The sequence below is a fragment of the Eumetopias jubatus genome, unplaced genomic scaffold (assembly GCF_037043125.1).
Source record: "Eumetopias jubatus isolate StellerSeaLion01/CBP00866 unplaced genomic scaffold, mEumJub1_p1.0 scaffold_9, whole genome shotgun sequence".
In the NCBI taxonomy this organism is placed as follows: Eukaryota; Metazoa; Chordata; class Mammalia; order Carnivora; family Otariidae; genus Eumetopias; species Eumetopias jubatus.
This window is the reverse complement of record NW_028274815.1, coordinates 88,347,493-88,364,981: the sequence shown is the minus strand read 5'-3', so window position 1 is coordinate 88,364,981 and position 17,489 is coordinate 88,347,493. Positions and strand designations below refer to the sequence as shown.

Sequence of the window (17,489 nt, the reverse complement as noted above, 5' to 3'; positions counted from 1 at the left end):
TGGAATTGTTGTATTTTTTCCCTTAACCATTAGGTATAATTTAACAACAAAGCCACTCAGATTTGGAGATTTCTTTGTGGAAAGTTTTTAACTAATTCAATTTCAATTTTAATAGACATAGGCCTATTCAGGTTATTTATTGTTTCTTAAGTTTATTAATTTCTGTTTTTAAAGAAATTTATGTTTTGTCTAACTTACTGAGTTTATTGGCATTTTCTATAATACTTTATTATTCTGTAAAATCTGAAGTAAATTAATAATCCCTTATTATTCTGTAAAATCTATTATTCCTGGTATTGATAATTTGTGTATTCTCTCCATATTCTTTATCTGTCTGGCTAGATGCTTACCAATTTCATTACTGATCTTTTCAATGAACTAAATTTTGGTTTCACTGATTTTCTCTATTGTTTTTCTGTTTTCTATTTCATTTATTTCTGCACTGACTTTTTTCTGCTTCTTTTATGGTTCCTTTGCTCTTTTTATTCTAGTTTCTTAAAGTAAAACTGAGGTGACTGATTTCAGATCTTTTTTTCCCTAACATCGGTGTTTAGTGGTATAAATTTCCCTGTAAGTACTGCTTAAGTGGCATCCCACAAATTTTGATATGCTGTATTTTCATTTTCATTCAGTTCAAAATGCTTTCTAAAATCACTTTTGATTTCTTCTTTCATCCAAGTGTTTCTTTTAAGTGTGTGTGCCATTTAGTTTCAAATATTTGGGGATATCTCTGTGTTATTAATTTCTAATTCATCTGTATTGTAGTCAGGGAATGTAATTTGTGAGACTTGAATCCCTTTAAATTTATTGAGATTTAAATATTATGGCCCCAAAGGTGGCTTATGGTGGTAAATGTTCTTTGTTCACTTGAAAAGGATGTGTATTTTGCTGTTGGTGTAGCGATCCATAAATGTCAATTAGGTCAAATCGGTTATAGCTTGCTAAAATGTTCTATGTTCTTACCAATATTCTGTCTATTTGTTCTGTCAATTATTGGGAGAATTATTGAAATCTCTGACTATAATTGTGGATTAGTCTATTTATTTCTCCTTGCAGCTCTACCAGTAATTGCTTATATATTTTGAAGTTTGGTTATTTGGGCATAAATATTTAGTCCTCTTGATGAACTGACCCCTTTATCATTATGAAATTGCCATTCATATAGTAATAATATTCTTTGTTCTAAATTCTACTCTGATATTAATATAACCATTTCAGATTTCATTTTAGTAGTATTAGCATGGTACATTTGATCCTCATTATCCATAGATTCTATATGTGCAAAGTTACCTACTAGCTACAATTGATTTGTAATCCCCAAATCAATACCTGTGGTGCTTTTGTAGTCATTCACAGACATGCTCATACTAGCAAAAAATTGGAGTCACTGACACATTTTCCCAGTTGAGGTGCAACAAGATGATGCTCTTCCTTCTTCTTTAAGCTCATACAGAGATGCTGAGGGACAGAGATGGGAGGCGATAGGGCAGTGCAATGCAAGATGCTCCAGCTCTGGGACTGACTGGACAGGTGTGAATCCTGCTTGTCACCTGTTAGTAGGGTGGCCTCGGGCAGTCACTTCTGAACCTTAGTTTCTCTTTTGTAAAATAAATAGAATCTACCAGAATGACTTATTTTTAGTATTTAAGATTATAACCTCTATGAGACACTCACACATGCATGTATTTCACTTAGAAGCAATAGTTTAGTATTCACTAATATAGTGTCCATAGAAACTTTATACAGCAGAGCTACTGTGAATAATGAGAATCAACTGTATATCTTGATCCTCTTTTTGCTTTTTTACTTATTCATGTTTTTATATTTAAAGTATTAAAATATGTTTCCTGTTCACAGCATATGGTTAGGTTTTGTCTTTTTTTTTTTTTAAATAGTACTTGACAATCTCTGCATTCTATTTAAAGTTGTTTAAACCATTTATATTTATTTTTATGACCAGGTTTAACCTAAACTTTACTACATATTTACTATTTTACCCATGCATTCTTTGTCTCCTTTCCTCTCTTTTTATGCCTTCTTTTGGATTAATTAGAAATTTTTGTGATTCCATTTTACCTCCTCTGTCAGCTTATTTGCTGTAACTCTGTTTTGATATTGAGTGCTTGTTTATGTCTTTAACTTATCATAGTCTACCTACAAGTGATTCCATAACTCTTCACACCTAGTATAAGAACATATTTATAATAATATATAATAGTATAGTGTAATAGTATATTTCTCCATTCCCAACCTCCAAATGTACCCCAAATGGTACATTTACCATTATACATTTTACCTTTACATGTGTTTTTTAATTCTTTATTGAAATTCACTTTATTTAACATATACTGTATTATTAGTTCCCAGGGTAGAATTTAATGATTCATCAGTCGCATATAACACCTAGTACTCATTCCATCAAGTGCCCTCCTTAATGCAGTAACCCCTTAACCCAGTTACCACTTCCACCCACCCACCTCCCCTCTAGCAACCCTCAGTTTGTTTTCTAGATCAGCATCTCTTCTGGCTTGCCTCCCTCTCAATTTTCATCTTATTTTATTTTTTCTTCCCTTCCCCTATGTTCATCTGTTTTGTTTCTTAAATTCCACATATGAGTGAAATCATACGGTTTTTGTCTTTCTCTGACTTACTTATTTCACTTAGTATAATACCCTCTAGTTCCATCCACGTTATTGCAGATGGCAAGATTCATTCTTTTTGATGGCTGAGTAATATTCCATTGTGTGTATATGTATGTGTGTGCATACATACATATGTACATATATATGTGTGTATATATATATTCATATATATATTTATATATATACACACCACATCTTTATCCATTCATCTGTCGATGGGCATCTGGGCTCTTTCTATATTTTGGCTATTGTGGACATTGCTGCTATAAACATTGGGGTACATGTGTTTTAAATGCCAAACTACATTGCTTTTATTTTTGTTTAAACAGTTTGTTATAGTTTAAAGATATTTAAATAGTCAGAAAAAAACTTATATATTTATATATGCAGTTACCATTTCTTGTGTCCTTCACTCCCTTTTATATATCCACATTTCCATCTGATATCATTTTCCTTCTTCCTAAAGAATTTTGTTTAACATTTTTCATAGTGTGGGTCTATTGGTAATGACATCTTTTAGTTTTATTATGTGTGAATGATTATTTTGCTTTCATTTTGAAAGAAACTTTTGGTGGGTAGAGAATGCTAAATTGACAGATTTATTTCTTGCAGTACTTCTTTCCATTACTCCACTATTTTCTCACTTAAGTGTTCTTGACAAGAAATATACGGTCATCCTTAATTTTTCCTACTTTATGTATCATTTTTTTCCTTGTTGCTTTTTAAGATTTTATCACAGATTTTGAACAATTTGATTATAATTTGCTTTGGTGTAGTTTTCCCCATGTTTCTTGTGCTTGGGGCCCACCAGCTGTCTTTGATCTGTGAGTTTGTAGTTTTCATCAAATGTAGAACAATTTGATTTATTATTTCTCAAATAATTTTTCTATCTCACCTTTCATTCCTCTACTTTGGAGACTCCAATTACACATATACTGGGCAACTTGAAGTTGTTATTGCTCACTGATGCTCATTTTTAAAAGTTCTCTTTTATGTTTGTGCTTCATTTTTCATAGTCCCTATTGCTGTATCTTCAAGTTCACTAATATTTTCTTTAGTAATGTCTAATCTGCCATTAATTCCATCCACTGTATTCTTGATCTCACACACTGTAGTTTCTCTTTCTAGAAGTTTGGTTTGGGTCTTTAAAATATCTTTCACGTTTCTACTTAATTTTCTGAGCACTCATTATAATATATGAGCACATAATAATAAATACAATTATAATATCTGTTTTTACCTCTAACTGCTAATTCTAACATTTGGGTCAGTTCTGACTGACTGGTTTATCTCATCATTGTGGGTCATATTTTCCTTTGTGTGCCTAGGAATTTTTTATTGATATCAGACATTGTTATTTTTATGTTGTTGAGAGCTGGATATTTTTGCAGTCCTATCAACTCTTGAGCTCAGTTCTCCATAACAGTTAAATGAATTGGAAACAGTCTGATCTTTTTGAGTTTGTTTTTAAGACTAGTTGGGTGGGACTAGAGCAGTGGTTAGTCTAGGGACTGAGGCAGAGCCCTTCTGCATAGACTACTCAATGTTCTGTGAACAGTTTTTCTCATCTGGCTGGTGGAATGGGTACTATTTCCAGCTCTTTGTGAATGCTGGGCACTGACAGCACTGATCCTTTTCCTCACAGTTTCCCTGGCTTTGCACAGTTTCCTCACACGCATATGCGGATTACTTCTCAGTATACTACTCAAGAGGACACCCTGCATCCTCTGGGGTTTTCTTTCTGTGCAGCCCTCTCCTCTCTAGGCTCTGTCCTTCAAACTCCAGCCACTTTGGTCATCCAGACTTTCACTCCACATCCTCACATCAGGAAGCCCGCTGCGCTCCACTTTGTTACCCCTCCCTGTGCCACACTCTGGAACTTCTCTCCAGGCAGTAAGCCAGGGCTCACCTCATCGTTTACTAATCTCACGGATCACTGTCCTTGGTTTTCTAATGTTTGGCATCTTGCAAACTGTTATTCTTATAAATTGTTTCTGGTGGGATGATAAATCCTGTCCTCATTACTTTAGGTTGGTCATAAGCAGAAGCCTGGCTTTATTCTTTAGATACAAAAATCCAATTATATCTATTATTTAAAACCCTCTGATGTGTCCCTTAGGATATAAATCAAAATTGCACAAAATGGTCTAAAGGAACCTCCATGATCTTTCCCTGCTTCCCTTTCAGCTTTGCCAGTGCCATTCATCCTCTCCTTTCTTTGTCCTTCCACCCTGACTTCATCTAAGTTTTCAAGTTCACCAGTCCTCTGCCAGCTTCAGAGCTTGACCCATGCTTCCACCCTCACTTCACCCCCTGCAGCATGTCAGCCTTAAGACCTAAAATTAAATTTTGCCTCTGCAGAAAAATTGTCACCAACAGCCTGGTCTTCTCCTTCCATGCCTTTTGTTTCAGTCACATAAAAATAAATAAAGTTACCCAAAATAGAAACTCTGGTATTTCTCACTGCTATTTGTCCTTGCTAGTCCCTCTACTAGAACTCTCTTTGTGCTTTGTCTGCTCAGATAGTTCCTATTTGTATTTTAAGAATCAAGGCAGGATCACCACTTCTTGAAAATTTTCCACTCTCATTTTCCTTCCCAATCTGTTACATGTCTCTTCTCCATGCTTTCTTATTACCCTCCACTATAGTGCTTTTCAAATTCTATTGCAAGAATTTGTTTTCTTGTCGCTCTCTCTAACTGGGTGTAGAACTGGGGTTTATGTGGTTCTTCTCTGCATTTCCAGAGCCTAGCAGAGTATCTACCTCTCTTTCAGTGCTCTTTTTTTTTCTTTTCTGATGAATAAATGGCTGTACAAGGCTCTTGCCCCTGCTAAACACTGATATGAGGATGTGTGAACACTGGCACTTTACAGGGAGAGCTCTGCCCTTGGAAAAAGGAGTTACATTAATCAAGCAGAACAAATCATATTGGATGCTATGGCCAATGCAATTAAGCCTTTGTCAAACTGCCTGACTTTGGCTCAAGATGAGAACACTGATGAAACGCCTCTCAACTGCCTGGGTTGGGGTCTGCTGAAATGGGCAATTACTGCAGTGAACAATCCATTACTTGTACTGTCAACAGTGTGTTTTTTCTCTCTAAATGCAGAATGAAGTGGAAAATGCTATGGGAACTCAATGGCATTTAATTTACTGATATGATGTGGTAGGAGCCATTCTTTAACTTGACTGTGACAGCAAGAGTGTGGGGATAAGCATGAGGTTGGAATGCATTGGGAAAGCTGTTTTAAACATCCTGTGCCTTGCTCTTCCCGTATATAAAATTAGACTGATGGAAGAGAATGCTTGTCACACCATGGTGGTTACTATGGTGATCAATGACTGAGATGCAATGTTGTACTGCCCCAGCCATGCCAATTTCTTTCATTTTTGCTTGTTATTCCATAGAGGGAGAAATGACTGGCAGGTCTCATTTTCTTCTTTGAACTGGGAAAGTGGTTAGCAGGGCATGGCTTAGAAAGGCCATCATATTGGCATTTTGTGCGGATAACCCAGGGCTACTATGCTGGGATATTCACTCTCAGTGAGGACCTGGGCTACCCAAACTCTCCATATTATGGTGCACATAGAAACGTATGTGTGGCACACTGGGGTGAATGGATGAGATGTTTATAGCCAGAAGGGACCCAACCTGGGACTTTAGCTGCCCCAGGTCCTGCATGGGTGTTCCAAGGGTCAATGAGGTCAGGATTTTGGGTACTTCTGACCCAGTCATGGAAAACCAGTCAGGAAGCCCTGCTGTGGGCTCACTCAATCACTTCGCCACTACAGTGGCTGTATGTCTAGCTAGAGGCTTACCAATAAACACCATCAGATGAACTTAAGCCATGTTACAAGCATGGCTCATTGGGAGGTAATTGTTGGGGGCAAGATGGCTGGCACCAGATAATATTGTTGCAGAACTCTTGTAGTATAAAGACAACTAGTTCTTCCCTGTGGGCCAGAGGTGCAAAAACAGAACTCATTCTTGGCGAATGTAAGCAAAACAGACATCTATGAAAGCCCACTAGGCACTTACAGAGTCTTTGGGATGGCACAGTCAGTCTTGGAGAATCTATAACCAAGAGAGTGCCAAGCCCACCCATGGGGCCTCCTTGGTGCAGATCCCATTGTTGCAGGAAATGGACACTATCCAGAATGAGGCTGGACAGTGGACACCAGATATGCACCTTGTACATACTGATGACCGGGCACTGGAGACCAGAAGTCCACCCTGCACCCACTGATGACTGGCACCAGACACCAGATAACCACCCTGCTGCCCCTGAAAAGCTGGATGTTTTCACCACTACCTTCTCTCGAAAGGGATCCACATGGCCCCTCATGCAGGCATGTCTGTTCCCAGCATCTAGGTCAGTGTTTGCACTTATCTATAAGGTGACCTGGACCAGCAGGGTCAGCCTTCTACCATGGTGAGGCAGGATTGACACACGGGATGCGAGCCCCACGTAAGGACGGGGATCCAAATCAGCGCATGGGCCACAGGATGATTAGCGCCCATTACACTTTGCAAAGCCATATATCATTGTCTTCCACCATAAACCCGTCCCTTCTTCTTTCTTCTAGGCTGAGGATGCCATTGTCCTTCTCCCAGTCACTGGCCCAGAAACTTGGCAACTGGACTTGGTTCCTTGCTCTCCCCAAGCATTAGCCCATTTCCAAGTCATTACCATTCTTCCTCCTAAATTTTATCATTTGTCTCAGTTCTGCAGCCCCACTTATTGGGTCTGGGCCCTTTGCGACCTCTCCCGTGGGGAGAGCAGTACCTCTCTAGTGGCTTCCAGTTTCAGGCTGTCCCAGCAACTCATCCTCCCTGCTGTGCCTGGTGATAAATTTGGTAAAGTGCTGTCCCTCTTGTGTAAAATCCCTTGGTGGTTCCCCATTGCTTTCATGAGAGAATTCAACCCCTTAGATCCTTCGGTGATAATTATTTTGACTTTTTGGACTCTTGTGCACTGAGTACTCCAGTGATACTCATTGTATCCAGCTACACGTACTGAGTACACACTAGATATGCTATACTAGGCCGTCCCCACACAATGCCCCAGAGGCAAGTGCCATTTTACAGAGGGAGAAACTGAGGCAAGCAACAACAATGGCGGCCCAGCCTCCAAACATAGGTCTCAAGCTCATGACTTCAGCCAGACCTGTGTTCACTCTGTCTTCACTGAATTGCTCGCAGCTGGTTGCATAAGATGTGCTTTCTGTCACTTCTGTTTGTTTGACTAGTCCTTTCCTCCTGCTTCAAATGGTGCCCTTCTTTGTTCTCTTACCTGAGTGTTACTTTGCTGCTTAGTCTGGGATCAACCTCCTCTGAGGAGCCTTTCCCAGTCTCCCCCATCACCAAATGCCCGACATTGAACCTCCTCCACCAGCACCCAAAGCCTTCCTGCCCGGCAGCATGCCTCCCGCCAGTGTGTGGAAGCTGAGAGTAGGGAATGGGGTCCTGTTTTGTCAGTGGGCACGCTGACTGAAGTGGTCCTCTAAAACACTCAGGGTGGTTCCTGTCACACTCAGGGACCCCTGAATGCTCTCAGCAGTCCTTGCTGCCGCATGCAAACCCAGACCGGTGGCAGCATGGGAATGTGCGGGCCAATTTCTCCAACAAGTGAACAGGTGGGCAGCCCCCTCCCACCCTTTTGTCCCCATCAGCCGCACCTTGGGAGAAAATATGGCCCCTGCTGTGCTAAGTATTATCTTGACTTTTCACACTTGAGAAGGTGCCTTCTGGAGCACTTCTAATGGACCATCTCCTGGCTGGCTAGATTCTAAAAAATCGTGTATTTTATTGCTCCAGAGAATTGACACTTTTTGTCCTTTAAGTCTTACTTTGAGGAGAAGACAGATGATTTCTGAGAGAGTAAGGTTGAGGTTGGAGCTGGAATTCTGTCATTTAAATGAAACTGAGAGTCACACGCCACTGTCCTGGGTATATCTACACTGCACAGCGACTTTGTCAATGGCGTCATGGTTTGGGAAGGCAACTGGTGGGGGCTCCCAGGGGCACTATGAGCCACGCTTCAGCAGTTCCTAATGGCTCAGGCCTAAGGTCCCAAGCCAGATATGCTGACCTTCTTTATGCCTGTAAGATCCACCCCGTAATTTCTCTTCATCTCACACTGTCCTGGGATCAACTGGCTTTTCCTTAAACTATGTCAGCCTGGCTAGTGATAAAGCTGGCATAAAGGTGAAGGGTCAATGACCATCACTGCTTGTAGCTTCAAAGTGCTCCAGAGAAGGAGCACTCTGGCTCTGTCCGGGGAGAAGCTGCCTAGCCGGGAAGCCCCCAAGGGCCCAGCATGTGGAAGGCCTGTGCGGCTGGCCCAGACGCCGGTGCCAGTGTTAATCCTATGAGTCCATGCAGTCCTCTTGCTACAGTGAAGTGTATCAATATTTGTAAATTCTCTAATCCATTTCAGTTGCCAGGACAGGGTAATATAAGTCAATACATTTCTTGGAAATTAGCAGAAGCTTATGATCATAATAAGCAAATACAACTTGCTCCATCTTGGACTGCTTGAAGCCTGGGTTTTAATGTTTCTCACGAGAACCCCTTGTCAAATTGTCCTACTGAGTGAGACCTCAGGGGCAGCACATACCTGTGGGGACAGTGCCCCGGGCTTGGCTGGTGGCTGGCTGGGCTGTGTGCCGCAGGCAACTGCCCATCGGGGGAGAGGCTGCCTGGTGCTGGGCCTGGGGGGTGGTGAGGGGAAGGGCTGGCCTTGTGGCAGTGGCTGGGCTGCTCAGACTTCCACCACCTGGGTGGATGGTTGTGGCCATCCCTTTGGCCAGCGGAGACCCTCCAACGACATTATTCCGTGGTGGCCCAGCCCCTCCTACAGGAGCCCTGAGGAAATAAAACAGAATCAGTCAGGTGAGGTCACAGATGAAACCACACAGTACAGGCCATTAATAAAGGCCCACTCTTACCTCCCAACTCTGAGAGATGAAGGCCACACAGCCCAGGGCACAAATATAGTCCTGTAGGCAAACGATGCCCTGAGCTCAAGCTTGGCAGTGGAGCACCCTTTACAAAACCTTCCTGGTGGCTAACTTTCAATGTAAATAGTTAAGAAACAACAAAAGAACCCTAAGAATCAATATCAATCAAATATTTTGTACCAGAGCTACTGCCCTGATTCCGTCTAATACGCAGCTGTGTCCGTCCCCACACACAACCAGAAAGAGTGGATGACTCAGCCACATCCCACAAGGCTTGGACATATCTGGCACGTGGTGGGAAGCTGTGGCAAGGACCCATATCCCTCAGGACATGGCCACCTTCTCGTTTCTGCCAGCTTCTGGGAAAGGGCTCTGGGAAATGGGCCTTCTGAGGGTTGTCAGGGAACTTGCAGTGTCATACCAGAAATAGACGCCCTTTCACCCTAAGTTTCCAGATGAAAACAGTTTCCAGTGTTTTTTTTTTTTAAAGATTTTTATTTATTTATTCATGAGAGACAGAGAGAGAGAGAGGCAGCGGGAGAAGCAGGCTCCCAAGTAGCAGGGAGCCCGATGTGAGACTTGATCCCAGGACTCTGGGATCATGACCTGAGGTGAAGGCAGACGCTTAACCATCTAAGCCACCCAGGTGCCCCAGTTTCCAGTGTTTAAGAAATACGAGAAGAACACAGCAACTCTGAAAATGGGCTGTAGCCCTTTGACCCCCATGTACTTGCACCAAACTCATGCACTGGTGGTGAGTGTGCACGATACAACAGAATCTGGGGGCTCGGAAGTTTCCGTGGATTCAGTTTCAGGGATCAAATATCTGCCATTTGTCCAAGAGCTGGGTCAAGTCCCCTTCTGTCCTCTCAGAGTCTTGGTCATGAGACACCAGAAGCCACGTGAGGGTGAGAGCAGTCACTGCCAGGTCCATCGCCAGGTCGGGGAGCCCCCACCCTATGTGGCTCGGTACCGCTGGGCCAGGACCTCAGTCAGGGATGGGCTGTGCCCCACTAAGTCAGGGTTCCTGAAGAACCACCATGGGAAGAGGGCCTCCTGGAAAAGGACTCAGCTGTCCAGGGACCACAGGCAGAGCCCCTAGAGCTGCCCTGAAATTCCCCTCTAACAAGGAACTCTGTCAGTGGGCCAGAATATTCAAAACCATGAATATTTTAAAAGATTTATTTATTTGAGAGAGAGAGAACGGGTGGAAGGGGTAGAGGGAGAGGAAGAGAGAATCTCAAACAGACTCTGTGCCGAGTGTGGAACCCGACATGGGGCTCAAACTCACGACCCTGAGATCATGACCTGAGCTGAAACCAAGAGTCAGACGCTCAAATGACTGCACCACCCAGGTGCCCCATGAATTTTTAAAAAAAAATCACATCTGCTATCTATTGAACTCACTTTTACCCTAAGAAAAAATCTGTAAAACTTGAATGAAGTGGGCTCACAAATTATGGGCCTTTCCAGGAAGGGCCCAATGATATATAAGCAAGCCCATATCATGGCCAGCACCACTCCTCTGGGTGCTTTGAAAAGTATGAATCAGTGTAGCCATCAGTGCAAGGTCTAGGCATTATTTAATTGTTTTCCTGTCAGTCTTGTCCCAGGGAGAGCAGAAATCCAGGGGCCATGTCTTCAGTTGATGTGCTTGTGCTGCAGGTAACCCAGAACTGTGCCTATGACAGGTTTCCATGAGTGAGACTGACAAATAAAATCAACAGCGGACCCCTCATCTTAGTAGGAAATTCTCAGATAACTCCAGATAACTTCTTGAGCAAATTTTTTAGATTGTATTTTCTGTTTTATAAAAATGATACAACAGGAAATTTCCAAAAGATAGGAAAGCACAAGGAAGAAGGAAATTTTTAATTACTCCTAATGCCGTCACTCAGGAACAATTGTTAGCTTTTGAGAATGTATGTTTTTCCTTTGCATGTATGCATACGTGTGTCTTATGCATAGCAGGTTTATGTGTGTCACACACACACACACACACACACACACACACACCAGCTGTACTCAATTGGTCGCACAGGCACGGGTACATGCGCGCACACACACGCACTTCGTGATCTTCCACCCCCACTTGGTGCTGTTGCCCTGACTCCAGCTCATTCTCCTCCCATCTTGTCCCCTCACAGCCAGAGTCTGCTGAGGGAATGACAAGCAAAACCTAATTCAGAAGGGGAAAAGCTTGCCACGTGGAACCCTTGCCCAAGGGGAGCTCTGAGCTCATGCGGCAAAACCCTGTGGGCAGGGGAGCCCTTGTGACTTCTGGACTGTGTGTTTTCGGCTTTGCTCAGACCACAACATGATCTCCAGCAGCAGGGGAACGTGGGGAGGGGGGTGTGCTCCTCCTCTTCTGGGCAGCGACACCAGCCTCACCTGGAGACGGGCGTCACGTAGTTTCCTGGGAACACCCCAGACAGCCCAGTCCTCAGGGACGTTCCCTTGAACCAGCCGTCCTGACACTTCTCTAGGACCCGGTACATCTCGCCTTTCCGCAGCTCCAGCTCGTCGTTCTTCTGGGGCTTGTAAGCATAGAGCGCCAGGTACCTATGGGAAGAAGAGGAGGGCCAAGCATAAATGATGGCTGGCAGAGGTGGGCATATGCCATCCGGCATCACCTAGATCACAGGTGGGCTCATCTTTGGATGAGTCCCCCCTAAAAGGAGTAGCTGATGCCTCCGGGGCTTGTGCACACCCTGCCTCACCTATTTTCATGATAAACCACTGCAGTGGCGCAGGGAAGGGGGAGAACCCAGCATTGCAATAGCCCACCTAGAGAACCAGGTCCTGAGAGGTACATGTGGGATGTGGGGGGGAGGGGAGACAGACCTCTACCTTTTGCTCCTGGAGTCCAGGTCATTCCACCGCCCTGCGCTGGCTGACCCGGGCAAGCAGGCACCCTCCCGTCCAACAGCTCAGAGAGCCTACATGACTCATCCAAGGTCCTGGAGGATGGGCCAGAACTAGATCACAGGTCTTTGGGTCCCACCATCTAAAGTCTGATGCTCTGAGCCAGAGAAAACTCTAGGGAAAACCAAAAATGAACCAGGCAAGTTTAGGGCTTGATTTTCCTCGTTTTGTCTAACTAGGCCCTGGCTTACCTGCCTGGTTCATTGAATCAGTCTGAGCTGGAGGATACCCCAAAGGCCCTTTTAAAGAAAAGATAGTCTAGTTAGGGAATTCTCAGTTGCATCTTTCCTTGCAATATTTGTGCCATGACTAATAATTTAAATTCTACTTTTCTCTTAAGCCTATATTGAAGACAAACTAAGAACAAACTCAGTGGTGTAAATCCTGGCTTAGGGTTTAGAAGTTGGGCCTGTAACTTAGCCCATGACCCTGGGGCATGCCTCTCTTGTCACATACCTCATGATACCTCAATCTCCAACCCCACAGGGCACTTGCAAGGACTAGATAATACTTGCAAAGTGCTTTGCTAGTTTGGGGGCTTGGGGAAATGGGTTTTAAATTGATAGAGAGAATGGTAACAGGCAACCACGTTGCTCACAAGATCCAGGAGGAAAGTTGGTGAGGCCTCAGTTCAATGAAAAACAAAAGATGAATTTTAAAGAAGTGTCATCTCTAGGATCTCCTACCAGGATGGACAACCTGGTAGGCATGTTCACCCCTCCCAGGGCCATGGGCATTAGGGGTTGGAGGACAGTCCCAGGTCTCTGGATATCTCAGGAGCCTCAAGACCCCCAGAGCACCTCCTGACCCTAGGAGAGGTCTTCTCAGGAGGTGAATACAGAAATGGGAATGACTCACTAGGGTTTAAGCAAGAAGAAAGGAGGCCCCCTGAGTCTCAGAGGCCTGGTGAGGAACAGGCTACAACAGAATGGGAACCTGTAAAGATGTCCTGTCCCTAACATAAAGTAAAATAAGGTAAAACAACATACACTGCCCCGTCCCCTCCCCTGGCCCTACGCACTGCAAGTGCCTCTGCTTCATTCAGTGGAGGCCTTGCCTGGTTAATTTCCTTTGTTTACAGGTCAACCCCCATCCCTTCCCTTAGGGATGGAAAGGATGGCTTGCATCTTGATTTCTCTCTCTGTCTGAAAAGATAAATACCAACAGACAGGAAGGACTCGGGGCTTCAGGGAGGATAAAGGAAGCCATCACTGGAGAGGACCCCCTTGATTCATGTTTTTGATGCAAGGTCCAGGCGACAAAAAGAACCCGGGGTGTCATCTGTCTGTTCTCACATCTGATGACTCGCAGGAGCTCTCTGACGGTGACAGAGGAATGACCACAAACAGGAAAGTCACGTGACAACTGCGTTTGCGCCCCGGACACCGGCTTGCCCTTTAACCACTCAGGGGCCACCTCATGTGGGGAGGCGTGGTGCGGGCTCAGGAAGGGGCAGGATGAACCCAAGAGGAAAGGAGAGGAGATGGCTGGGGCCGTGGGAGGCTTGTGAACAACAGCGACGCATGCCTTTTGTGCCTGCTCTCAAGGAAATGTAATTGAAGCATAAATCCTGTTTGCCTGCCTCCTTCCGTGTCTTCATGGTGTGGGAACAATCTTTTTGATTCTGTGAATGCACAGTGGCCAGGAGCACAGTGACAAGCTGGGGGTGACGGCGCCTTGGGGTGTGCGTGTGCACAACACAGCCCTCAGCGAACAATGATGTTTCTTTGGTCAGGGAGGGAGGAACCACATGCTGCCTTTGTTCTCTTTGCTCAGAGGGCCGACAGGCACTGGGCTCTCATCCCTGGCTTGGCCAACAAGACGTGGGCACCGACGTCCACTGCCCCCAGTCCCGGGGCCTGTGCCGAGCCTGGAGGCCCCCGTAGAGCAGTGATGCCACCACACGAGGCCCACCACTAGCCTGTGTCCTGCCAGCTGCCTCATCAGCCCCCAGGCCCAGGAGGAGACCACGTCCCACGCACCTCGGGCACATCCTCCTCCTCCCTCTGGGCCCCTGGCTGTCCGAGGACTGGGCCAGCGGGCTATCACCTGTGTCCTGAAAAGGTACTCCACAGTTTCCCGCCTGCCTGGGCTCTGCTGGAACAAAGACCCCTTTTCCAAAGGCTGCTTTCACGTGCGGAGGTTCAAGACTGGCCGACATCCTCAAAGAGGGCACCGTGTTAGAGAGTTTAAATGCCCTGCTCTTCCACTCTCATCTCCACAGTCGTGGGGGATGTGAGGAATCCTGAGCAGATGAGTCCTCCCATGACAGATCATCCTGTCCTAAGCTAGGATCCTGGCGTGAGGCAGCCACCTGCCACCACGTAGCAGATCTACCTCCTCAGGAGGGTGAGAGCCAGTGCAGAGGGAGCTCAGTCCAGCCTGGAGGAAGGGGACCATGCGTATGCGGCTCCAGCTGGGGTTCCCAGCAAACCTTGGCTCAGGGCAGCTCTACACCAAGGTGTCCCCTGAATATGCTAAATTTGCACCCATGGTCCCTTCTATCTGGAGCTCTCTTTGCTCATCCTGCTATCCTCCACTCCCCACTACATTGTATCCTCCACAAGGGTAGAGATTCTTTTTTTTTTTATTTTTTATTTTTTTTAGAGATTTTATTTATTTATTTGAGAGAGAGAGAATGAGAGATAGAGAGCACGAGAGGGAGGAGGGTCAGAGGGAGAAGCAGACTCCCCGCCGAGCAGGGAGCCCGATGTGGGACTTGATTCCGGGACTCCAGGATCATGACCTGAGCCGAAGGCGGTTGCTTAACCAACTGAGCCACCCGGGCTCCAGAGGGTAGAGATTCTTATCTGTTTTGTTCTCCGCTCTAACCCCAGGATCCAGAATATGTCTGGCACTCCCAATAAATACTTGTTTTATAAAAGAATAAAGTAGGGGCTTTGGTGTTGAGACTAAGACAAAGACTGCTGACGGGAAGTGTGTCTGTGTGTGTTTCTGTGTGTGAGCACGTACAGCCCCAAGGTCTGCCGGCTGACCTTGAACAGAAATACAAGCACAAACAGGTACCAGCTTTCTTCATTCAGAGGCCAGTGTGGAGTTGGGACTGTGCCAGGAGGGAACGGACACCATGGGGAGGCAAGAAAAGGCAGAAAGGACAGGTCTGTGGGACGCTGGTGTCTCAGCAGTGAGGAGAAGAGTGCAAAGGAGAAGCAGAGGGTGAACGACAGGACAAGAGGGCAGACAGAGCTGAGTTTGTCCAGGAGGAATCTGAGCTGCCCAGAGAACTCAGGCAGACAAAAGCAAGTAGGGAAGGCAGTGAGCTGGGGGAGGGTGGGAGACACCCGAGGCACAAGGTACGTGGGTGAGAGGTGAGTCAAAGAGGGGAGGAGAAACAGGAGTCGAAAAGCTTCTATTAACAGAGTTTCCAAACTGGCTTGTTCAGCTCCTGGGGGTCAAGGAGCCCATTAAACAGGGGCTTGTGGGTGGCATAGAGAAGGTAGCTTTGACGAGGGATTGTGTCTTTGCCCCTCCACCTATCCTTGCAGCCCCTGGGACCAGGGTGACTTCTGTGTGCCACCTGCACTGTCCCCCTGCTGAGTGGAGTTTGAAGCTATGGCTGCCCAATCATGAGCTGGCCCTGCCAGTGAGAGGACAGATCCCAGGCAAGTGTATAAGGCTCACGTTGGCTCAGCAGCCCAAGGACTGGCACCTGCACCTGCCCACACCAGGCTCAGTGAGTGATGTGCATCAGCACCCAACATCCACAATGGGGGAAGCACACTGCAGATTTAAAAAACAAAGCAAATGTTAGCAAGGGCAATAAATACCCCATGAACAATTTGAACTGTTTGACAGTCACGTTTGAGATCCTGGGGGGTAGCCATCAAATAATTGAAAGTTAATTGTCTTATACAGGGTGGGAGGAGCAAGATGGCGGAGGAGTAAGAGACCTAAATTTCATCTGGTCCCAGGAATTCAGCTGAATAGGGATCTAACCATTCTGAACACCTATGAACTCAACAGCAGATCGAAGAAAAGAATAGCAGCAACTCTCTGAACAGAAAAGCGACCACTTACTAGAAGGTAGGACGTGCAGAGAAGTGAATCCGAGGCGATATTCGGGAGGATAGACGGCGGGGGAGGGGGCCTCCGCTGCTTCTGGCAAGTGATAGAGCCACGGAGGACAAAATTGGAATTTTTAGAAGTCGGCTCCGCTGAGGGACGTTGCTCCAGTGGCTAAGTGGGGGGTGGAATCCTCGCGGGACAGTGTGGTCTCAGGACCCTCAGGGTCACAGAAAGACCGGGGGTGCCTGAGTGTGGCAGAGCTCCCAGGTATCGGAGCGGGGAAGCCGGCTGCAGAGACGGAGCTGAGGGGTGGGCTCGCAGCTCGGGGTTGCCATAAACCATGATCCGCGGCCCAGTCGGGCCACTGCTCCTCCAGCAGGGGCCCAACAAGCGGCAGATCTGGGGAGACTCCCCTTCCTCCCCTGGGAGGAGCGGCGCGGGAGCGCACCACAGGGATCTGCTTGGTTTGGAGACTCCACACGGGGTCGGGTGCCAGAGATAGCAATGCTCGGTCATAGGCCGGGTGAGCACGCAGTGCGGCTGGAGACCAGGGAGACGGGAGTGACTGCTTTTCTCTGGGGGCACACTGAGGAGCGGGGCCCCGAGTTCTCAGCTCCTCCAGGTGGAGATTGGGAGGCCACCATTTTCACTCTGGTCCTCCAAAGCTGTACCGAGAGCTTGCAGGGAACAAAAGCTCCTGAGAGCAAACCCGAGCAACTTGCTTAGCCGGGACCGACAAGGGCGGGGCAAAGACATTTGGGAACCACGGCAACAGGCCCCTCCCCCAGAAGATCAACAAGAACAGCCAGCAAGCCAAGACCAAGTTTACCGATCAATGAGAACGGCAGAACTCCAGTGCTAAGGGAATACTGCACATAGAATTCATGACTTTTTCCCCATGATCCTTTAGTGTTTCAGTTAATTTTTTAATT

The 17,489-nt window shown here is 46.0% G+C and overlaps 1 protein-coding gene across 1 annotated transcript in view; it reads right to left on the bottom strand.

Annotated features, from left to right (window-relative positions):
- Window positions 1–17,489, bottom strand: part of SH3RF3 (SH3 domain containing ring finger 3) — a 361,651-nt gene that overhangs the window by 60,720 nt on the left and 283,442 nt on the right. The window contains exons 6-7 of the mRNA XM_088026672.1: window positions 11,998–12,168; window positions 9,264–9,511 (exon numbers count right to left, since the gene is read on the bottom strand). Coding sequence (XP_087882798.1) covers window positions 9,264–9,511; window positions 11,998–12,168 — 419 coding nt within the window. The remainder of the gene's footprint in view (window positions 1–9,263; window positions 9,512–11,997; window positions 12,169–17,489) is intronic.